We start from the raw sequence: 21413 nt of genomic DNA, 5'->3' as shown, positions 1-21413 counted from the left end.
ATGGGATGGGGATGGGGATGGGATGGGATGGGATGGGGATGGGGATGGGATGGGGATGGGATGGGGATGGGGATGGGATGGGATGGGGATGGGATGGGGATGGGGATGGGATGGGGATGGGATGGGGATGGGGATGGGGATGGGGATGGGATGGGGATGGGATGGGATGGGGATGGGGATGGGATGGGATGGGGATGGGGATGGGGATGGGATGGGATGGGATGGGGATGGGATGGGATGGGGATGGGGATGGGATGGGGATGGGATGGGGATGGGATGGGATGGGGATGGGGATGGGATGGGATGGGGATGGGGATGGGATGGGATGGGGATGGGATGGGGATGGGATGGGATGGGGATGGGGATGGGATGGGGATGGGATGGGGATGGGGATGGGATGGGATGGGATGGGGATGGGGATGGGATGGGATGGGGATGGGGATGGGGATGGGGATGGGGATGGGATGGGGATGAGATGGGATGGGATGGGATGGGATGGGGATGGGATGGGGATGGGGATGGGATGGGATGGGGATGGGGATGGGGATGGGATGGGATGGGGATGGGGATGGGATGGGGATGGGGATGGGATGGGGATGGGATGGGGATGGGATGGGGATGGGGATGGGGATGAGATGGGATGGGGATGGGATGGGGATGGGGATGGGATGGGGATGGGATGGGATGGGATGGGGATGGGATGGGGATGGGGATGGGGATGGGGATGGGGATGGGGATGGGATGGGATGGGGATGGGATGGGGATGGGGATGGGATGGGGATGGGATGGGGATGGGGATGGGGATGGGATGGGATGGGGATGGGGATGGGATGGGGATGGGGATGGGATGGGATGGGGATGGGATGGGATGGGGATGGGGATGGGATGGGGATGGGATGGGATGGGATGGGGATGGGGATGGGATGGGGATGGGGATGGGATGGGATGGGGATGGGATGGGGATGGGATGGGGATGGGATGGGATGGGGATGGGATGGGGATGGGGATGGGATGGGGATGGGGATGGGGATGGGATGGGATGGGGATGGGGATGGGGATGGGGATGGGATGGGATGGGATGGGGATGGGGATGGGATGGGGATGGGGATGGGATGGGATGGGGATGGGGATGGGATGGGGATGGGGATGGGGATGGGATGGGATGGGGATGGGATGGGATGGGGATGGGATGGGGATGGGATGGGGATGGGATGGGATGGGGATGGGATGGGGATGGGATGGGGATGGGATGGGATGGGGATGGGATGGGGATGGGGATGGGGATGGGATGGGATGGGGATGGGGATGGGGATGGGGATGGGATGGGGATGGGATTGGGATTGGGAATGGGATGGGGATGGGATGGGATGGGGATGGGATGGGGATGGGGATGGGGATGGGATGGGGATGGGATGGGATGAGGATGGGGATGGGATGGGGATGGGGATGGGATGGGATGGGATGGGGATGGGATGGGGATGGGATGGGATGGGATGGGGTGGGATGGGGATGGGATGGGGATGGGATGGGGATGGGGATGGGATGGGGATGGGGATGGGATGGGGATGGGATGGGATGGGATGGGATGGGGATGGGGATGGGATGGGATGGGATGGGATGGGATGGGGATGGGATGGGGATGGGATGGGATGGGGATGGGGATGGGATGGGGATGGGATGGGGATGGGGATGGGATGGGGATGGGGATGGGGATGGGGATGGGATGGGGATGGGGATGGGGATGGGATGGGATGGGATGGGGATGGGATGGGGATGGGGATGGGATGGGATGGGATGGGGATGGGATGGGGATGGGATGGGGATGGGATGGGATGGGGATGGGATGGGGATGGGGATGGGATGGGATGGGATGGGGATGGGATGGGGATGGGATGGGGATGGGATGGGGATGGGGATGGGGATGGGGATGGGGATGGGGATGGGGATGGGGATGGGATGGGATGGGGATGGGGATGGGGATGGGATGGGATGGGATGGGGATGGGATGGGGATGGGGATGGGATGGGATGGGATGGGGATGGGATGGGGATGGGATGGGGATGGGATGGGATGGGGATGGGATGGGGATGGGGATGGGATGGGATGGGATGGGGATGGGATGGGGATGGGTTGGGGATGGGATGGGATGGGGATGGGGATGGGGATGGGGATGGGATGGGGATGGGATGGGGATGGGGATGGGATGGGATGGGATGGGGATGGGGATGGGGATGGGGATGGGGATGGGGATGGGGATGGGGATGGGATGGGATGGGGATGGGGATGGGGATGTGGATGGGGATGGGATGGGATGGGGATGGGATGGGATGGGGATGGGATGGGATGGGATGGGGATGGGATGGGATGGGATGGGGATGGGATGGGATGGGATGGGATGGGATGGGGATGGGGATGGGGATGTGGATGGGATGGGGATGGGACAGGACGGGATGGGACAGGACGGGATGGGACAGGGATGGGATGGGACAGGACGGGATGGGACAGGACGGGATGGGACAGGACGGGATGGGACAGGATAGTGTCCCCAGCCAGAAGGTGTCAGCTGGGTGCACTGGGCTGGCGGTGGGGATGGGGCTGGCGCAGGGAGGGGGCTGGTACCCGTGTGGGCAGCGCATCCTCCATCCCCAGCACGGACAAGTGGGGCCGTGGGGCCGTGGGGCCGGAGCTCAGCCCTGCTTCCCCAGCCACGGCCTCGCTGGGGTCTCCTCCAGGAGAGGGGAGCACGGGCTGGGGCGAGGGCAGCTCCTGGAAGGCCGGTGCTCCCCGACCCCCCGGCACAGCCACGGTTCCCTGCGTGGCACTGACCAGCCCAGGGCGGAGCGGGACGGGACGCGGTGGGACACGAGGAGAGCGACTCTGGCTGAAGGCATCGATCTTTTCGTATCAGTTGTGTCCATCGCCCACGGCCCCGCGGCAGCCCCGCACCCCCCTAGTCGGGCACGTCCACGATGAGGGGAGCCAGGTAGTCCGAGTGCCGGATGCCGAATGTCAGCCCCCGCTGCCGGCCCTGCTGGGTGGGAGAGACGGCGGCGGTGAGGGCCGGGGGTCCTGGGCCCCGCTGCCGCCATCCCCGCCCTGCCCTGCCCGTGCCGGCGGGACCCCCGGTGCCCCCTCACCTGCTCGGGGCTGTAGGCGCCAGGTCCGGGCTTGGCGGTGGTGTCCCCGGGGAGGGCGTTGCGCGCCAGCATGCTGTACTGCGGCGCCCGCTGCTTGTAGACGTCGGGGTTCACCACGCGGTAGCTGCAGGGCCCCGGCGTCTGTGGGCAGAGGGTGCGGTGACCGGACCCCCAGCACCCCCACCCCAGCCCCCAGCCCCCCAGCCCCCCGGCCCCCCCACCTTGCACAGGTCCTCGTAGAAGGCGCCGACGTGGCTGCGTCCCAGGATGGAGTAGTTGGGGGCCGAGCTCTTGCTCACCACGCGTGGCCCCAGCATGGGGGGCAGCCGGTAGGCAGCGGGGCCTGGGGAGTGGGGCGCAGCGGGGGTCTGACGGGGGGGGCCTGGGGCGAGGGGGGGCTGGGGGGGTTGTCCCTCTTGGGGAGGTAGGGAGGGAGGGCCCAGCCCAGGGATGACAGGGGCTCAGCCTGGGATGATGGGGGGTCCCAGCCCAGGGATGATGGGGGGTCCCAGCCCAGGGATAATGGGGGGTCCCAGCCCAGGGATAATGGGGGGTCCCAGCCCGGGGATGATGGGGGGGCTCAGCCTGGGATGATGGGGGGGCTCAGCCCAGGGATGACAGGGGCTCAGCCCAGGGATAATGGGGGGTCCCAGCCCAGGGATGATGGGGGGGCTCAGCCTGGGGATGATGGGGGGTCCCAGCCCGGGGATGACAGGGGCTCAGCCTGGGATGATGGGGGGGCTCAGCCCAGAGATGATGGGGGGTCCCAGCCTGGGGATGATGGGGGGTCCCAGCCCCGGGATAATGGGGGGTCCCAGCCTGGGATGATGGGGGGGCTCAGCCCAGGGATAATGGGGGGTCCCAGCCCAAGGATAATGGGGGGTCCCAGCCTGGGATGATGGGGGGTCCCAGCCCGGGGACGATGTGGCCCAGCCCCCCCGTCCGCCCTACCTGGTGTCTGGTGGCTGGTGCCCTGCTGGGTGCGGGAGCGGAGGGAGCAGGCGGGTGCGGAGGGGAAGGCCAACCTGCCGGCCCGCTCCGGGGAGTAGCAGCCTGGGGGGAGCGGGGGACAGGGCCGTGGGCACAGCTGGGGGTCCCCGGCCCTGCCATCCCCCCCGGCCCCCCCGGCCCCCCCTCACCTGGCCCGGGCGTGTGGATGGGCGGCAGGTCGCGGGGGCGGCCGTAGATGGAGAAAGCGGGGGTCCCGTCCTGGCCCTTGGCGGTGGTCCCGGGGGGCAGCAGGTACGCCGGTCCCGGGGAGCGCTCGTCCTGCCGCCCCCCCGTGCGCACCCCAAAGCTGTAGGCGGGGGCGCGGCCGCGGGAGGGGTCGTGCAGACGGTAGCCTGCCGGGCAGGGGGCTCGGTGGGCTGCGGGACCCCCGGCCCCCTGGCCCCAGCACCCCCCAGCACCACGGGCCCCCCGGCCGCCCCCCGGCCCCGACTCACCGACGTTGGTTGGGAGCCCATACTTGGGCCCGGGGCTGCCGTAGAGAGCCGCGATGGGGCCCCGCGGGCGGTGGGGCCTCCAGCTGCCCACCCAGGCGTCGGCCGACATGGCGGGGCTCTGCCGGCAGCGAGCGCGGCCCCTCAGCACTGACCCCCCCGCCCCGGCGCCGGCCCCGGCCCCTCGGAGGGAGATGGGGGTCCGCAGCCTGGGCACGGTGGCCGACCGTGGGTGAGCGGCTGGCGGCACCGGCATCACAATGGCCGGGGGGCTCTGGAGCTCTGCACCCCCCCGCAACCCCTGCTCAGCACCCCGGGGCACAACAGCCCTGACAGCCCCAGGGAAGAAACCCCGGCCCCCCTGGGGTGCAGCCCCAGCCCCCCATAGATACAGCCCCAGCCCCCCATAGGTACAGCCCCAGCCCCCCATGGATGCACCCCCAGCCCCCCATGGATGCACCCCCAGCCCCCCAGGGATGCACCCCCAGCCCCCCATGACTGCACCCCCAGCCCCCCAGGGATGCACCCCCAGCCCCCCATAGGTACAGCCCCAGCCCCCCATAGATACAGCCCCCAGCCCCCCATGACTGCACCCCCAGCCCCCCATGGATGCACCCCCATCACCCCACGGATGCAGCCCCAGCCCCCAGGTTGGGGGTCCCGGGGGGCTGCGGCCCCTCACCCTGAGTGGTGCTGAGCTCCGGCCGGGCTCTCCCTCCCCCAGTTACTATGGCACCTGCACAACAAACGGCGCTGGGCAGCCCGGGGGGGGACGGGACGGGGGGATGGGGACGGGGGGACGGGGGGACGGGGCTGGGGACAGCACAGGCAGGACACGGGGGGACGCAGGCGGCCGTGGGTGGGGGGCTGCCCCACTGCAGGAGCCATCTCTAGGGGAGACTGGTCCAGGGCGTGGGGGTCCCACGGGGCCGTAGGGGGTCTGCGGGGCTGGAGGGGTTTGCTGGGGGTGATGGGGGTCCCACCTGTGTCCATAGGGGTCCTGGGGGGTCCTGGGGGGTCCTGGGGGGCCATAGAGGTTCCACAAGAGCTGAGGGGGATCCCACATGGATTCCCAGTGGGACCGTGGGGATCCTCTTGTGTCTCTGGGGGTCCCACATGGGTCACAGGCGTCCCAAGGCCATGGGGGACCCTCGGGGATCGCAGGGGTCCCACATGGGCCGTGGGGTCCCTCTGGGACTGCAAGAGCCCCACTGGGGTGATGGGGGTCTCCCAGGGGCCGTGGGGGTCCCGTGGGGGCTATGGGGGTCCCATGGGGCTGTGGGGGTCCCGTGGGGGCTGTGGGGGTCCTGTGGGGGCTGTGGGGGTCCCATGGGGTTGTGGGGGTCCCGTGGGGCTGTGGGGGTCCCATGGGGGCTGTGGGGGCTGTGGGGGTCCCATGGGGTTGTGGGGGTCCCGTGGGGAATGTGGGGGTCCCATGGGGTTGTGGGGGTCCTGTGGGGTTGTGGGGGTCCCATGGGGGCTGTGGGGGTCCCGTGGGGCTGTGGGGGTCCCGTGGGGTTGTGGGGGTCCTGTGGGGGTTGTGGGGGTCCCGTGGGGCTGTGGGGGTCCCGTGGGGTTGTGGGGGTCCCGTGGGGGCTGTGGGGGTCCCATGGGGGCTGTGGGGGTCCCGTGGGGTTGTGGGGGTCCTGTGGGGGCTGTGGGGGTCCCATGGGGTTGTGGGGGTCCTGTGGGGGCTGTGGGGGTCCCGTGGGGTTGTGGGGGTCCCGTGGGGTTGTGGGGGTCCCATGGGGGCTGTGGGGGTCCCATGGGGTTGTGGGGGTCCCGTGGGGCTGTGGGGGTCCCGTGGGGTTGTGGGGGTCCCGTGGGGGCTGTGGGGGTCCCGTGGGGGCTGTGGGGGTCCCGTGGGGTGTGCTGCAGGACTCTCCACCAGCCCCGGCTGTTCCTCCGGCAGAAGCTTTCCCTGTCCTGGGCTGCCCAGACCGTCCCCGTGCCGTCCCCCATCCTGGTTCCTCTCCCCGTTCCCGCACCCCGTGGTGGCTGGTGGCCGGGTGACCCCAGCACCCCGAGTCCCTCCCTCCCCAGCCCCACGGCGCTGTGGGGCAGCGTGGGATCCCGATGGGGGCAGCGAGGTGTGGGATGAAGGATGCGCAGACCAGGCTGGGCTCAGGGACCTTTACTTCGGCTGGCGGCTGCGCTGCACCATGGCAGGCAGGGGTGCAGGCAGGGGTGCAGGCAGGGGTGCAGGCAGGGGGGCAGGCAGGGATGCAGGCAGGGGTGCGGGCAGGGAGGCAGGCAGGGGTGCAGGCAGGGGTGCAGGCAGGGGTGCGGGCAGGGGTGCGGGCAGGGGTGCAGGCAGGGAGGCAGGCAGGGGTGCAGGCAGGGGTGCAGGCAGGTGTGCGGGCAGAGGTGCAGGCAGGGGTGCAGGCAGGGGCAGTGGGGCAGGCGCCGGGGGCTGCCCGTGGCTCTAGGCGCTGGACTTGCAGACGAAGGGTTTTCTGTCGGCGCAGGCGTCGCTGAGCCACGTCATGAAATCTGGGAGGGAAAGAGGCCGTCAGCCCCCCGGGACCCCCCACCCCCGGCACGGCCCCCTGCGGCCAGGAGCGCAGCTTGGGGCACACGCGCTGCACGGGGGGTGTGTGTGCACGCACAGAGTGTGTGTGTGTGTGTGTGCAAGGGATGTCTGCGTGTGCACATGGTGTGTACGTGTGTGTGTGTGTGTGTGCATGGTGTGCGTGTGTGTCCATGTGTGCACAGCGTGTGTCCATACGTGTGCACGGGGTGCATGCGTCTGTGCCTGCACACGTGTCCGTGCGCGTGTCCATGTCGGTGTGTGCGTGCACACCCAGGTGCCGCCCACCACCCAGGGCTGCCCCAGCCGCGAGCTGGCAGGAGCTGTGGGGGCTCAGCCCGTGCCGCGGGTGCCTGAGGGTGCTGGTGGCTGGGGGTGCCGGTGGCCGGGGGTGCCGGTGGTGAGGGGTGCCGGTGGCCAGGGGTGCTGGTGGCCAGGGGTGCTGGTGGTGAGGGGTGCTGGTGGCCAGGGGTGCCAGTGGCCGGGGGTGCTGGTGGTGAGGGGTGCTGGTGGCCGGGGGTGCTGGTGGTGAGGGGTGCTGGTGGCTGGGGGTGCTGGTGGTGAGGGGTGCCAGTGGCGAAGGGTGCCGGTGGCCAGGGGTGCTGGTGGCCAGGGGTGCCGGTGGCCGGGGGTGCTGGTGGCCAGGGGTGCTGGTGGCCAGGGGTGCTGGTGGTGAGGGGTGCTGGTGGCCGGGGGTGCTGGTAGCCAGGGGTGCTGGTGGTGAGGGGTGCTGGTGGTGAGGGGTGCCAGTGGCGAAGGGTGCCGGTGGCCAGGGGTGCCGGTGGCCAGGGGTGCCAGTGGCCGGGGGTGCTGGTAGCCGGGGGTGCTGGTAGCCGGGGGTGCTGGTAGCCGGGGGTGCCGGTGGCCAGGGGTGCTGGTGGTGAGGGGTGCCGGTGGTGAGGGGTGCCAGTGGCCAGGGGTGCCAGTGGCCAGGGGTGCCGGTGGCCAGGGGTGCTGGTGGCCAGGGGTGCTGGTGGCCAGGGGTGCTGGTAGCCGGGGGTGCCGGTGGTGAGGGGTGCCGGTGGCCAGGGGTGCCGGTGGCCAGGGGTGCCGGTGGTGAGGGGTGCTGGTGGTGAGGGGTGCCGGTGGCCAGGGGTGCTGGTGGCCAGGGGTGCTGGTGGCCAGGGGTGCTGGTAGCCGGGGGTGCCGGTGGTGAGGGGTGCCGGTGGCCAGGGGTGCTGGTGGCCGGGGGTGCCGGTGGCCGGGGACACCTGACGGACGGGTCCCCGGTGCCAGCAGCGGGGCCGTGCTCACCGGCAGCATCCTGCAGCGCGGCGCAGGCTCTCCTCCTGGAGCTGGGCTGCCGGTGCCAGGAGCCGTAGTCCACCTCCGAGCTGTCCGACCACTGCCAGCGGCGGCTCTAAAGGGGGGAGAGACCCCGTGACCCCCATCTGGTGCCCCCCGGCCCCGCTCGGGGCTGCTGGGAGCAGGTCAAGGGGGTCCTGGGAGGGTCCCGGCTCTGCCCCGGGGCCGCGCTCACCCCCAGGGGACGGTGGAGGCCGATCCAGATGCCGTCATCCACGTCCTCCTCCTCGCTGTCCTCGCTGGAGCGGGAGGAGGAGAGCAGCGTGGCGATGGCCCGGTGCTCCTCCACGCTGTGCACCGAGGCCAGGTGGGTGCCCGCGCCGAAGCGCTGGCAAAAGGCCTGTGGCGGGGATGGCAGGGTGACACCGGACCCCGACCCCTGGTCCTCGACCCCGGTTCCTGGCCCCAGTCCCCAATCCCCTGGTCCCAGACCCCAGGATGAGGATGGCGGGACCGGTGCTGTGGGCACACGCGGTGCCTGGCGCAGCCGGATGCTCCCTCGGCACAGGGTGGCCGCGGTGCCACCGCGGTGGCCGCCGGTCCCGCACGGGGCCAGGACGTCCTCGGAGAGGAGCGCCCCATCCCAGGTGCCACCAGCACCCCAATGCTTGGTCCCGTCGGGGACCGGCAAAGCCCAGCTCCCTGCCGAGTGCCGTGGGGCACCGGAGGTGGATGCGGTGCCCCGTGGTGGGGGTCACCCCCAAAACCCACCCCCCCCCCCCGATGCCCTCACCTCCGCCCTTCTCCAGCTCAGCTCCCGGGGGAAGAAGCCGTAGCACCCTTCCTCGAAGGGCACCCAGCCCCAGGCGCAGGCAGCCGGCTCCTGCCCTGCGGGGAAGGCAGGGGGTCAGGCAGCGGGGGGGGGGGATGACGGGCAGGGGGCACCCCCCCCCCCATCCCGGCACTCACCGTGCAGGCAGGACACGAGCAGCAGGCAGCCCAGCAGCCCGAGCCTCAGGGTCCTTCTCGGTCCCATCTGTCCCTTCCCTGGGGAGGGATGGCGGTAGGATGGGGGGTGCTCAGCACCCTGCTGAGCTCCCCCCCCACCTATGGGTGCCCAAGTCCGGCTGTCCTGCTGCCAGGCTGACTGGGCAGGGGGAGCTCGAAAGGGGGGCACGGGGACCCCCCCAACCCGGCGGTGGTGTGGTTGCAGCAGTGGGTGCAGGGGAGTCCATAGGGTGCAGCTGGGGGGCGGGGGGTCAGGGTGCTCCAGCAGTGGGGAGGGGAGCAGCAGTGAGATGGCATCAGGAGGGAGGGGAGCAGGGTGCGGGGGGGGTTTGGGGGGTGCAGGGTGCATGGATTTGGGGCGCAGGGTGTGTGGGGGTTCAGGGGGTGCAAGGGTGCAGGGTGCACGCATTCGGGGTGCAGGGTGTGGGGGTTCAGGGGGTTCAGGGGGTTCAGGGGGTGCAAGGGTGCACGGATTCGGGGTGCAGGGTGTGTGGGGGTTCAGGGGGTGCAAGGGTGCAGGGTGCACGGATTCGGGGTGCAGGGTGTGTGGGGGTTCAGGGGGTGCAAGGGTGCAGGGTGCACGGATTCGGGGTGCAGGGTGTGTGGGGGTTCAGGGGGTTCAGGGGGTGCAAGGGTGCAGGGTGCACGGATTCGGGGTGCAGGGTGTGTGGGGGTTCAGGGGGTGCAAGGGTGCAGGGTGAACGGATTCGGGGTGCAGGGTGTGGGGGTTCAGGGGGTTCAGGGGGTGCAAGGGTGCAGGGTGAATGGATTCGGGGTGTAGGGTGTGGGGGACTTGGGGTGCAGCGGTGCAGGGTGCATGATGTAGTGGTGCTGGGGTGCTGCGGTACAGGAGTGGAGGGTTGTGGGGTGCAGGGGTGCAGGGTGTGGAGTGCAGGGTGCAGACATACAGGGTGTGGGATGCTGGGGTGCAGGGGTGCAGGGTGCAGGGGTGCAGGATACAGGGGTGCAGGGTGCAGGGTGCAGGGGTGCAGGGGTGCAGGGTGCAGGGTGCAGGGTGCAGGGTGCAGGGGTGCAGGGTGCAGGGTGCAGAGGTGCAGGGTGCAGGGGTGCAGGGTGCAGGGTGCAGGGTGCAGGGCTGCAGAGGTGCAGGGGTGCAGAGGTGCAGGGTGCAGGGGTGCAGGATACAGGGGTGCAGGGGGCAGGGTGCAGGGGTGCAGAGGTGCAGGGTGCAGGATACAGGGGTGCAGGGGGCAGGGTGCAGGGTACAGGGGTGCAGGGTGCAGGGTGCAGGGTGCAGAGGTGCAGGGGTGCAGAGGTGCAGGGTGCAGGATACAGGGGTGCAGGGTGCAGGGGTGCAGAGGTGCAGGGGTGCAGGGTGCAGGGTGCAGGGTGCAGGGTGCAGGGTGCAGAGGTGCAGGGTGCAGGGTGCAGGATACAGGGGTGCAGGGTGCAGGTTGCAGGGGTGCAGGGGTGCAGGGTGCAGGATACAGGGGTGCAGGGTGCAGGGGTGCAGAGGTGCAGGGGTGCAGGGTGCAGGGTGCAGGATACAGGGGTGCAGGATACAGGGGTGCAGGGTGCAGGGGTGCAGGGTGCAGGGTGCAGGATACAGGGGTGCAGGGTGCAGGGGTGCAGAGGTGCAGGGGTGCAGGGTGCAGGGTGCAGGATACAGGGGTGCAGGGTGCAGGGGTGCAGGGGTGCAGGGTGCAGGGGTGCAGGGGTGCAGGGTGCAGGGGTGCAGGGGCTCCTGAGCTGCTGGGGCTGCAGCTGGGGCAGGGGAAGCCCCACGGCCAGGGCACCCCAACGGGGGAGCGCAGCCCCCCTGCCCGCGGTGCGGCTGCAGGGACTCACCCGCGTCCCCTCGGGCGCTCGGCACGGCAGCGGGCGCTGGCTGGGTCCCCGTGGGGAGCTGGGCGCAGCCCCGGGGGGTTTTATCCCCGGGCAGGAGGGGAGGGGTGGGTGGCGAGGCGCTCCGGGAGCCACCCCAAATGTCGTCCCAGCCCAAAGCAAACAGCCGGGCCCCATCGACGCACGCGGGCGGCTCAGCGACGCGTGGCCCCCGCTGCTCCCTTTGATGGGGCGGCCGTGGCGGGGAGGCCCCGGCTTTGCTTTCGTCCTCACCCCGCAAAGGGGTGGCCGTGCCCAGGGCCCAGCGCCGGAGCCGGGGGGGAGCCCGGCCGAGATGAAAAGGGCTGCCCAGGCCCCGCGTCCCGTTTTCGCTCGCGAGCGGCAGGAGCAGCGTGTCCCCCAGCACCCGCTCACGCGGCCCTGACGCCACCGCTGCCACGTGTCCCCCTCGCCCCGCGCGGGCACCCGGCGGTGGCGGCGGCACCCCGGCCTCCAGCACGCCCAAGGAAGGGTGCCGGCGCGGTGCCGATCCCCGGTGCGGGGAGAAGCACCCGGAGCTGGGGGTGCCGGGGCTGCTGGGGCGGGGGGGCCCTGCCCGGTTGGGCAACGGGGCTCGGCGGGCGCCATGGCACCGCGCACCCCCCGGGACGGAGGGCAGGGGTCACTCCGCAACGGAAGGGGCAGTGACGGGGGGGTCCCCCTCGGCCCAGCTGCACCCCCGGCCCCTCGCCCCGGCAATGGTGCTGGGGGGTCCCCCGGCTCCCTGGCACCGAGGCCGAGCCCCGAAGCGCCGGCCCGTGCCAAGGGCCCCGCAGCCGTTCTCGCCCGCCGATCAAACGCCTCCGCCTGGCACCAAACCGGCCGCGGGCACGGCGCCAAGCCGGCCGGCACGGCAGGGAAAGCACCGGCACAGCCGGGCTGGGGGGGCTCCAGCGCCCGCCCGTGGGGTTCAGCAGCCAGTCGGGGGGGGGTCGCATCCAGCTGTGGGGCTTGGCACCCGGCCGTGGGGCTCAGCACCCAGCTACGGTGTTCAGCACCCGGCCGTGGGGTTTGGCACCCAGCTGCAGGACTCGGCACCCGGCTGCAGGGCTGAGCACCCAGCTGCAGGACTCGGCACCCAGCCATGGGGCTCAGCACCCAGGTGCGGGGCTCAGCACCCAGCTATGGGGCTCAGCACCCAGGTGCGGGGCTCAGCACCCAGCCTTTGGCACTGCTGGAGCAGCCCGCGGCCGACGCGGCCGTCATGGAAACATCCTGTCAGGGAAGGATCTCCGTTTATCTGGGAGCCTGCGGCATCCTTGATAAGGGCGGCAGAACCGGCGATAACGAACGGCCCTTCCAGGAAAGCAGAAGTCGGTAACGGCCGTGCCAGCAGCCGGTGACCCTTCCCGGGCACCGCGTCAGCCGGCGTGGAGGCCGTGACTGCGCGCAGGGGGACGCGCCGGAGAGGCGGGGGGACGCGGAGGTGGCGGGGGACGGGCGAGTGGGAATGGGGTCACCGACAGCGGCGATGGGGGAGAGGCAGGGGTGAGGAGGGGAGAGAAGGATGCCGGGGGGAGAGGAGGATGCGGGGGGGACAGCAGCCGCCTTTGGGTCTCGGTTGTGTCAAGAGCCGCCAACGGCAACGGTCAGAATCCGGCCCCAGCCCCGGCCTTGCGAAAGCGGGAGCAGGGCGAGCGCGGCCGGTCGCAAGGGGAGGTGATGGAAGCGATAAACGCGCCGGGAGCTGGGGCGGGGGCACGAGCCTGATTTCGCTCCGATGATGGGCTTTGTCCCCCCCCCCCCCCCGGCCACGCTGCTGCCTGTCCCTGGGTGGGCAGGGCGCCGGACACGGGACAAGACGTCCGTGATGGCAATGGGGGTGTCGGAACCGCAGAGTGTCCCCCCCCGGCACCCGGAACGCCACAGGCACAGGGTGCAGCCGGCCAGGGCGCAGGCGGGTGTGCTGCATGTGAGACGGGCCCCTGCACAACACACGTGTGCTCCTGCACAACACACGTGTGCTCCCGCACAGCATCCGTGTGCTCCTGCACAACACACGTGTGCTCCCGCACAACACACGTGTGCTCCGGCACAGCATCCGTGTGCTCCTGCACAGCATCCGTGTGCCCCTGCACAACACACGTGTGCTCCCGCACAACACACGTGTGCTCCGGCACAGCATCCGTGTGCTCCTGCACAGCATCCGTGTGCCCCTGCACAACACACGTGTGCTCCCGCACAGCATCCGTGTGCTCCTGCACAGCATCCGTGTGCCCCTGCACAACACACGTGTGCTCCGGCACAGCATCCATGTGCTCCTACTCAATATATACGTGCTCCCGCACAGCATCCGTGTGCTCCCGCACAACACACGTGTGCTCCCGCACAGCATCCGTGTGCTCCTGCACAACACGCCCAGGCTCCGGCGCGGTGCGGGCTGGGGCTGCCCCGTGGCTCGGTGCTGGAAGGGTGCCCTGGCCAAGGGGGTGCTCAGCCCCCCTCGTCTCCCAGCAGCGCCCACCCCCGGTATCCCACATCCAGGGGGATTCTCCGGCGGGTCTCGGGGTGCTCTCCTCCCGGCTCCTCCCCCAGCAGCAGCCGCAGCCCAGGGGCTCCCCTGGCTCCTCGGTCCCACCTTGCCCGTCCCGGCCGCGTGTCCGGCACATCGGCTGGACAAAGTCACGGGCAGCCGGGAGCACCGGAGCGGGGAAGGGCTTTGGGGGACAACTCCTCCGACTGCCTTTCCCTCCCGTGATTATTATTTCCCGTAGATCTGACGGCTGGGTGATGAGTGCGGCGACACTCGCTCCCCGCTGCCGTCACGCCCCCAGCTCACCCGTGAGCCCCCAGCAGCACCCCGCACCGACGCCGACCTGGGCACCTCGCGGGCCCCTGGTAACGAACCCCCAATTAAAAGCGCTGATAGGTTTGACAGCCTGGAGCTCCGGCACGGGGAATACATAACACGAATCACCAAAGTTACCGTCATTTCACCGGCCCAAACCGCACGCTTACAGCCGAAGGGTTGGCCGAGCGCTAACGATAACCGGGACCGGCGTGGCGAGGTGCCCGGCTGTGCGGGTCGCAGCCCCTCCTGCTCAGTCCACGGCGCCCGGTGACGTTCAGAGGCTCTGCCAAGCCGCGGCACTCTCTCGGCCGAGCCCCCAGCGATGCCGCGTGGAGCCGGGCAGCTGCCTGGACCCTGGCACGTCTTGCTCCCTCCGCGTTTCAATCCCGAAATCCGAGGTTTAATGTCCTACGTGGCCATCGCCCTGCGCGTGCTGAGCACGAGGTGTCCGGCCCCCGGCACGGCGCGGTTCGGTGGGGCGAGCTCCGGTTGGAGCTGCCGGGTGGTGCTTCGCGGTGTCACAGCTCGTCTGGGATCGTCGCCTGCAGCGCTTTTGTGGGTTCACTGGTGGGACCTCGCGGGGCCGCAGCAGCCCTGGGCTTGGCGTGGGTACCGCTCTCCGCCTGGCCCCTGGGTGCTGGGGGGTCACTGCTGGAGACCCCAGGGTGCTGGGGGGTCACTGGAGACCCCGGGATGCTGGGGGGTCACTGCTGGAGACCCCAGGGTGCTGTGGGGTCACTGGAGACCCCAGGGTGCTGGGGGGGTCACTGGAGACCCCGGGATGCTGGGGGGTCACTGCTGGAGACCCCAGGGTGCTGGGGGGTCACTGGAGACCCCAGGGTGCTGTGGGCTCACTGCTGGAGACCCCAGGGTGCTGGGGGGTCACTGGAGACCCCAGGATGCTGGGGGGTCACTGCTGGAGACCCCAGGGTGCTGGGGGGTCACTGGAGACCGCAGGGTGCTGTGGGCTCACTGCTGGAGACCCCAGGGTGCTGGGGGGTCACTGGAGACCCCGGGATGCTGGGGGGTCACTGCTGGAGACCCCAAGGTGCTGGGGGGTCACTGGAGACCGCAGGGTGCTGGGGGGGTCACTGGAGACCCCAGGGTGCTGTGGGGTCACTGGAGACCCCAGGGTGCTGGGGGGTCACTGCTGGAGGGACGCTGGTGCCCCAGGGGTGCCCGCAGGCCGAGTGGGAGCAGCCGGGAAGCCGAGCTGGTCTCAGCGGGAGCACGGGACCCCCGGTTCGGGGCAGAGCGGAGGAGGTGCAGCAGCGAGCCCACCTTCCAGGAAAGCAGAAGTGGCCCGGCTCTTCCAGGAAGGCTGTCCTGCCCCGCACCCTCCCCGCGCCGCAGCCATAAAAGCCGCGCGTGCCCGGCCCGGGGAGCTCCCGCCGGCGCAGCCCTCGCCCCGGCAGACGGACGGACCCCGTGGGGAACCGGGCCACCCCGGGACGTGGGTCGCTCACCCGGAGACGTGTCGCCCGCCGGCCAGTCCCGCTGCCGGGAGCCGTCTGGTGAGTGTCTTACGGTCAGCGCCTCACGGCGCGTTCCCGGGCGCTGTCGGTGAGCAACGGTTGGCGCCCCGTGGTAGCGCCTCGCGACGGGGAAAGGTGGGGACCAGCAGCCTGGCCTGCGCCACAGGCTCCCACGCACCCGCCATCCGCACGTCACCCACGCGGGGCGTCTGCACCCGCTGCGGGCACCCGGCCGGGGGGCCCAGCACCCAACGAGGGATGCCGGCACCCAGCCACAGTGCCTGGCCAGGGGGGTCCTATTGCCCAGCCGGGGGTCCAGCACCCAGTCAGGGGGTCCAGCGCCCATCCAGGTGGTCCAGCAGCCAGCTGGGGGGGTCCAGCACCCATCCAGCAGCCAGCTGTGGGGTCTAGCGCCCATCTGGGGGGTCTGGTTGCAGGAGGTGCTGGGTGGGGGTGGGCAGGGCTCCGTCGCTCCCCATTTTCCGGTGAGGGCAAGCAAGGATGAACCACCCTGACGGGGTGGTGGAGACCCAGGGGGCAGCAAGGGCAGCGGGGCGAAGGCAGCACGGCCGCCCTCGGCACCCCAGGGACCTCCCAGCCCATCCAGTGCCACCCCTGCCACGGGCAGGGACACCCTCCACTAGCCCAGCTTGCCCAAAGCCCCATCCAACCTGGCCTTGAACCCTGCCAGGGAGCCAGGGGCAGCCACAGCTTCTCTGGGCACCCTGTGCCAGGGCCTCAGCACCCTCAGCGTAAAACCTTCCGGCCCTATGTCCTTCGGGTGCGGGCGGCAGCGTCACCTCCAGCGCATCCCCCAGCACGTCCCCGCTTCCTCCCAGGGCCACCGCTGCCTCCCGGCTGGTGGCTGTAAAGCCCAGGAGTGACATTTGCCCTCTGGGCTCCTCCGTGACCATCAGCCCCCTCGCAGGGACTCGTGACCTGCCTGTGACCTGTCCCCAGGGCGGCCACCGCCGCTCGGTCCCCAAACGTCGTCCCGACCTTCCCGCCTGCCTGCCCCGTGCCACCTTGGCGAGTGCCTTCCCCTGCCTGCATCTCCTTCACCCTGGTGGGTGCTGGGTCCTGCTGCACCCTGGCTCTGCTCCTCGGGGTGCTGAGCTGAGCTGGGCGTCCCCTGCCCCCTGTCCTGGGATGGGATGGGATGGAGCTGGGCATCCCCTGCCCCCTGTCCTGGATGGAGCTGGGCATCCCCTGCCCTCCATCCCAGGGGGTGCATGGTGCCATGGAGCCCGCCGAGCCCCGTTGCCCAGCCGGGCAGGACCCCCCCCGAGCAGCCCTGGCACCCCCAGCTCCGGGTGCTTCTCCCTGTGCTGCCCCCCCCCCCCCGATCACGGCCCTTCCCCGCTCTCTCCGCAGCAGAAGAGATGAGTGCGGGGCCCCAGCTCCCCCCGTGCCTGCTCGGCGTCCTGCTCCTCCTGGCCGTCCTGGGAGGTGACTCCCTGCCCGGGGCTTGGGTGCTCATGGCAGCAGGCGCCAGTCCCCCTCCAAGGCAGCAGCACCCGGTCCAGCACACCCCGATCCCTGATCCCCCCATCCCTGCTCCCCTGTTCCTGCTCCCTGCTCCCCAATCCCTGATCCTGGATCCCAGATCCCAGATCCCTGCTCCCCAATCCCTGCTCCCCGATGCCTCATCCCCAATCCCTGATCTGTGATTCCTGATCTCCAGTGCCTCATCCCTGATCCCTGATCTCCAATCCCCGATCCCCAATCCCCCTCATCCCCAACCCCTCATTCCCGATCCCCAGTCCCCAATCCCTGATCCCCGATCCCCAGTCCCTGATCCCCAATCCCCGATCCCCAGTCCCCGATTCCCAATCCCTGATCCCCAATCCCTGATCCCTGATCTCCAATCCCCGATCCCCAATTCCCCTCATCCCCAATCCCTCATTCCCGATCCCCGATCCCCAGTCCCCAATCCCTGATCCCCAATCCCCAGTCCCCGATCCCCAATCCCCGATCCCCAATCCCCCTCATCCCCAATCCCTCATTCCCGATCCCCAGTCCCCAATCCCTGATCCCCGATCCCCAGTCCCCGATCCCCAGTCCCTGATCCCCAATCCCTGATCCCTGATCTCCAATCCCCAATCCCCAATTCCCCTCATCCCCAATCCCTCATTCCCGATCCCCGATCCCCAGTCCCTGATCCCCAATCCCCAGTCCCCGATCCCTGATCCCTCATCCCTGCTCCCCATCCCGTGGCAGCCCCCCATGCCCAGCCTTGTCTGTGGGACCCCTCCCTGCACCCTGCCCCGGGCACCCCAAATGCTGGGTGCAGGGCAGAGCCTGGGGGTGCTGCAGGGTGGGGGTGCTGCAGGGTGGGGGTGCCCCTGGGTGGGGGTGCTGTCGGGTGGGGGTGCTGCTGCGTGGGGGTGCTGCTGGGCGAGGGTGCCCCTGGGTGGGGGTGCTGTCGGGTGGGGGTGCTGTTGGGTTGGGGTGCCCCTGGGTGGGGGTGCTGCTGAGTGGGGGTGCCTTTGGGTGGGGGGTGCTGCCAGGTGGGGGTGCTGCTGCGTGGGGGTGCTGCTGGGCGAGGGTGCCCCTGGGTGGGGGTGCTGTTGGGTTGGGGTGCCCCTGGGTGGGGGTGCTGCTGGGCGAGGGTGCCTCTGGGTGGGGGTGCTGTTGGGTGGGGGTGCCCCTGGGTGGGGGTGCTGCTGGGCGAGGGTGCCTCTGGGTGGGGGTGCCCCTGGGTGGGGGTGCTGCTGAGTGGGGGTGCCCCTGGGTGGGGGTGCTGTCGGGTGGGGGTGCCCCTGGGTGGGGGTGCTGCTGACTGGGGGTGCCTTTGGGTGGGGGGTGCTGCCAGGTGGGGGTGCCCCTGGGTGGGGGTGCTGCTGGGCGAGGGTGCCTCTGGGTGGGGGTGCTGTCGGGTGGGGGTGTCCCTGGGTGGGGGTGCCCCTGGGTGGGGGTGTCCCTGGGTGGGGGTGCTGCCGGGCAGGGTCTGGGGGGGGTGTCGCAGCCCACCTGCAGCAGGCAGCCTGGCTCCCTCCTGGCCGCGGCGTGGGGGTCGTGGTGGGTGCCCCCCTCCCGTGGGACAGCGGCGGCTCTGCCCGTGTTTGGAAGGTGCCACCGCCAGCACTGCCGACCCCGCGCGATGGAGGCCGCGGGCAGCCAGCTGCCCCCAGAAATGGCTCTACTACCGGGGGTACTGCTACGGGTACTTCATCGAGAGGAGGACCTGGGCCGAGGCTGAGGTGGGTGCTGGCACCGCCGGGCACGCTGGGGGGGTCCCCGGGGAGGGACAGCGGGTGGGGGGGGGGTGGGCATGGCCCCGGGCAGGAGCAGGACCCCAGCGCCCGGGCAGGGTGGGGGCTGCAGCCCGGGCAGGACTCTGCTCTGTGCACCCCAGACGTGGTTGGGGGGGCTCTGCTGCACACCCCCCGCCCCTGGGCTTTCTGTGGGGGGGTGCCCAGCACCCAGTGCCGGGTGGCTGCAGGCGCTGGGTGCTGAGCCGCCCACCCGTGCCCCCCAGGCCGAGTGCACGCGGTACGGCCCCAGGGGGCGGCTGGCCTCCATCCACAGCCTGGGGGCCAGCAGGGTCCTCGCCCACTACATCTCCGGGCAGAGGGACGGCACCAACACCTGGATCGGGCTGCAGGACGAGGAGCACGTGAGTGTCGGGGGGCTGCGCCTCCGTCTGGGGGCTGCCCCGGCCCCCTGCCCCGGCACACACTGAGCCCCCCGCTCTGGGAACCCACTGACCCCCCCCCAGTCCCCTGCCCTGGGCACCCACTGCCCCCCCAATCCTGGGAACCCACTGACCCCCCCCAGTCCCCTGCCCTGGGCACCCACTGCCCCCCCAATCCTGGGAACCCACTGACCCCCCCCCCCGTCCCCTGCCCTGGGCACCCACTGACCCCCCCAATCCTGGGAACCCACTGACCCCCCCCAGTCCCCTGCCCTGGGCACCCACTGCCCCCCCAATCCTGGGAACCCACGGCCCCCCCCCCATCCCCTGCCCTGGGCACCCACTGACCCCCCCAATCCTGGGAACCCACTGACCCCCCCCCATCCCCTGCCCTGGGCACCCACTGACCCCCCCAATCCTGGGAACCCACTGACCCCCCCCCGTCCCCTGCCCTGGGCACCCACTGCCCCCCGGCCCAGGCACCCACTGTCGCCCGCCCCACAGAGCCGGCGGTGGAAGTGGTCGGATAACTCCATCTTCGACTACAAGCGCTGGGCCCCGGGGCAGCCCAACAACCTGTGGGACAAGGAGGACTGCGTGGTGCTCGACAAGTCCTCGGGTGAGCCAGGTCCTGGGGGGCGGGGGGGGCCCCGGCCTGGCTGGGACCCCCGGCTGCTGCCGGAGAGTTGGGGTGGCTGGTGGTAAAGGGGGTGAGGGAAGAGAGGGGGTGATGGGGGGGTGGAGGTAAAAGGGGGTGATGGAGGTGGGGGGGATGGAGGTAAAAGGGGGTGATGGAGGTGGGGGTGATGGGGGTGGGAGTGATGGGGAGGTGATGGAGGAAAAAGGGGTGTGCTGGGGGGGGGGTGACAGGGCTCGGGGTGACTCGCTGCCCCCCCGCCTAGGTTTCGAGTTCTGGCACGACTACCCCTGTAACAGCCAGTTCCCCTTCCTGTGCCAGCACCAGCTCTGAGGGGTGTCTGGACCCCCTGGCTCTGGGGTCTCGGGGTGCCCCTGCACCCCCCCCTCCCTGCCACCCCCCGTGCCCCTCCCTGCCTGCCGCCTCCCTGGGGCCCCGCCGGCTCCCCCGCACACCCGGCGGGCAATAAACCTTGGCTTGTGCACCCAGCACCCACCTGCGCCTGTCCTCCTTCCCCGGCACGCGTGGGCGCAGGCAGTGCCACACCACAACCACTCGTGCCCTGCGTGGCCACTGCCCAGCCCCACAGCTGGGGACACCCCCTGTCCTGGGACACCCCCTGTCCTGGGACACCTCCTGTCCTGGGACACCTCCTGTCCTGGGGACACCCCCTGCCTTGGGGACACCCCCTGTCCTGGGGACACCTCCTGTCCTGGGACACCCCCTGTCCTGGGACACCTCCTGTCCTGGGACACCCCCTGTCCTGGGACACCTCCTGCCTTGGGGACACCTCCTGTCCTGGGACACCCCCTGCCTTGGGGACACCTCCTGCCTTGGGGACACCCCCTGTCCTGGGGACACCTCCTGTCCTGGGACACCTCCTGCCTTGGGGACACCCCCTGCCTTGGGGACACCCCCTGTCCTGGGACACCCCCTGTCCTGGGACACCTCCTGCCTTGGGGACACCCCCTGTCCTGGGACACCCCCTGCCTTGGGGACACCTCCTGCCTTGGGGACACCCCCTGTCCTGGGGACACCTCCTGTCCTGGGACACCTCCTGCCTTGGGGACACCCCCTGCCTTGGGGACACCCCCTGTCCTGGGACACCCCCTGTCCTGGGACACCTCCTGCCTTGGGGACACCCCCTGTCCTGGGACACCCCCTGTCCTGGGGACACCTCCTGTCCTGGGACACCTCCTGCCTTGGGGACACCCCCTGTCCTGGGACACCTCCTGCCTTGGGGACACCCCCTGCCTTGGGGACACCCCCTGTCCTGGGACACCCCCTGCCTTGGGGACACCCCCTGTCCTGGAGCAGCGGGGGCCGAGCCGTGGGGTTTGCGTGGACCCCCAGGCACACACCCACGGGAACGCACCCTTGGACACCTCGTGGTGCTCCCCCACTGCCCACGCCGCTGACCCCCCCCGGGGCAGCCCCAGAGCGGGGGGGGGGGGGGGGGGGCCCGCCGGGATGGCAGCGGGTCCCGGGGCTGCGGGGGGCGAAGGGACGGGGGGGGTCCCTGCGCTCGGCTGTGCTCCCCCCCCCCCCCAGCCTTGCCCCGTTTCCCCGGCCAGGCCCGTGGGGAGCTCGGGGGACACACGGTGCTGCCGAGTCCCCGTCCCCCGTGGGGGCCGCCCGTGGGGGCCGGTCTTGCCCGGGCAGGGTG

General features: G+C 70.9%; 3 protein-coding genes across 12 annotated transcripts; 1 reads left to right on the top strand and 2 right to left on the bottom strand.

The window, feature by feature from the left end:
* Positions 1-2882: 2882 nt before the first annotated feature.
* On the bottom strand, positions 2883-5297 carry ODF3B (outer dense fiber of sperm tails 3B). Of its 5 annotated transcripts, none has more exons than XM_054847620.1 (7): positions 5262-5297; positions 4583-4700; positions 4277-4480; positions 4089-4190; positions 3359-3480; positions 3138-3278; positions 2883-3031 (listed from the first exon to the last, which is right to left on the bottom strand). In XM_054847620.1, exons 2-7 carry the CDS (start codon positions 4689-4691, stop codon positions 2951-2953), a joined length of 759 nt encoding a protein of 252 aa, XP_054703595.1. In that variant the 5' UTR covers positions 4692-4700; positions 5262-5297; the 3' UTR covers positions 2883-2950. The 5 variants fall into 5 exon arrangements, with proteins under 5 accessions (XP_054703595.1, XP_054703602.1, XP_054703612.1 ...); XM_054847627.1 differs by having other exon boundaries at positions 2883-3028; XM_054847637.1 differs by having other exon boundaries at positions 3138-3227.
* A 1698-nt stretch (positions 5298-6995) lies between these two features.
* LOC129214986 (struthiocalcin-2-like) lies at positions 6996-13462 on the bottom strand. The gene is made up of 5 exons (XM_054847452.1): positions 13063-13462; positions 9148-9242; positions 8590-8754; positions 8364-8469; positions 6996-7072 (listed from the first exon to the last, which is right to left on the bottom strand). The coding sequence occupies exons 1-5, from the start codon at positions 13460-13462 to the stop codon at positions 7005-7007; spliced, it is 834 nt and encodes a 277-aa protein (XP_054703427.1). The 3' UTR covers positions 6996-7004.
* Positions 13463-15207: 1745 nt separating this feature from the next.
* LOC129215943 (C-type lectin BpLec-like) lies at positions 15208-20231 on the top strand. 6 transcript variants are annotated; one of them, XM_054850027.1, is made up of 7 exons: positions 15208-15512; positions 16434-16539; positions 16848-16922; positions 18546-18676; positions 18955-19092; positions 19615-19729; positions 20013-20231. In XM_054850027.1, the coding sequence occupies exons 3-7, from the start codon at positions 16856-16858 to the stop codon at positions 20078-20080; spliced, it is 519 nt and encodes a 172-aa protein (XP_054706002.1). In that variant the 5' UTR covers positions 15208-15512; positions 16434-16539; positions 16848-16855; the 3' UTR covers positions 20081-20231. The 6 variants fall into 6 exon arrangements, with proteins under 6 accessions (XP_054706002.1, XP_054706012.1, XP_054705982.1 ...); XM_054850037.1 differs by having other exon boundaries at positions 16402-16539; positions 16851-16922; XM_054850007.1 differs by having other exon boundaries at positions 16402-16539.
* Positions 20232-21413: the final 1182 nt, after the last annotated feature.

This window comes from Grus americana, chromosome 1 (genome assembly GCF_028858705.1).
Source record: "Grus americana isolate bGruAme1 chromosome 1, bGruAme1.mat, whole genome shotgun sequence".
Taxonomy (NCBI): Eukaryota; Metazoa; Chordata; class Aves; order Gruiformes; family Gruidae; genus Grus; species Grus americana.
The sequence above is the reverse complement of the archived record's forward strand: the minus strand, read 5'-3'. Positions and strand labels throughout refer to the sequence as shown.

Bases quoted from the DNA above. Each gene is read 5' to 3' on its own strand.
- ODF3B (XM_054847620.1), bottom strand. From the start codon at position 4,691: ATGTCGGCCGACGCCTGGGTGGGCAGCTGGAGGCCCCACCGCCCGCGG. The intron at 4,191-4,276 runs GTGAGGGGGGGC...CGCTCCCCCCAG, and splicing joins CATCCACACGCCCGGGCCAG to GCTGCTACTCCCCGGAGCGG. The intron at 3,032-3,137 runs GTGAGGGGGCAC...TCTCCCACCCAG, and splicing joins GCGCCTACAGCCCCGAGCAG to CAGGGCCGGCAGCGGGGGCT.
- LOC129215943 (XM_054850047.1), top strand. From the start codon at position 16,856: ATGAGTGCGGGGCCCCAGCTCCCCCCGTGCCTGCTCGGCGTCCTGCTC. The intron at 18,677-18,954 runs GTGGGTGCTGGC...CGTGCCCCCCAG, and splicing joins GGACCTGGGCCGAGGCTGAG to GCCGAGTGCACGCGGTACGG. The intron at 19,093-19,614 runs GTGAGTGTCGGG...CCCGCCCCACAG, and splicing joins GGCTGCAGGACGAGGAGCAC to AGCCGGCGGTGGAAGTGGTC.
- LOC129214986 (XM_054847452.1), bottom strand. From the start codon at position 13,462: ATGGATGCTGTGCCGGAGCACACGTGTGTTGTGCAGGGGCACACGGAT. The intron at 8,755-9,147 runs GTGAGGGCATCG...TCCCCGCCACAG, and splicing joins TGAGCTGGAGAAGGGCGGAG to GCCTTTTGCCAGCGCTTCGG. The intron at 7,073-8,363 runs GTGAGCACGGCC...TTTCCCTCCCAG, and splicing joins CGCGCTGCAGGATGCTGCCG to ATTTCATGACGTGGCTCAGC.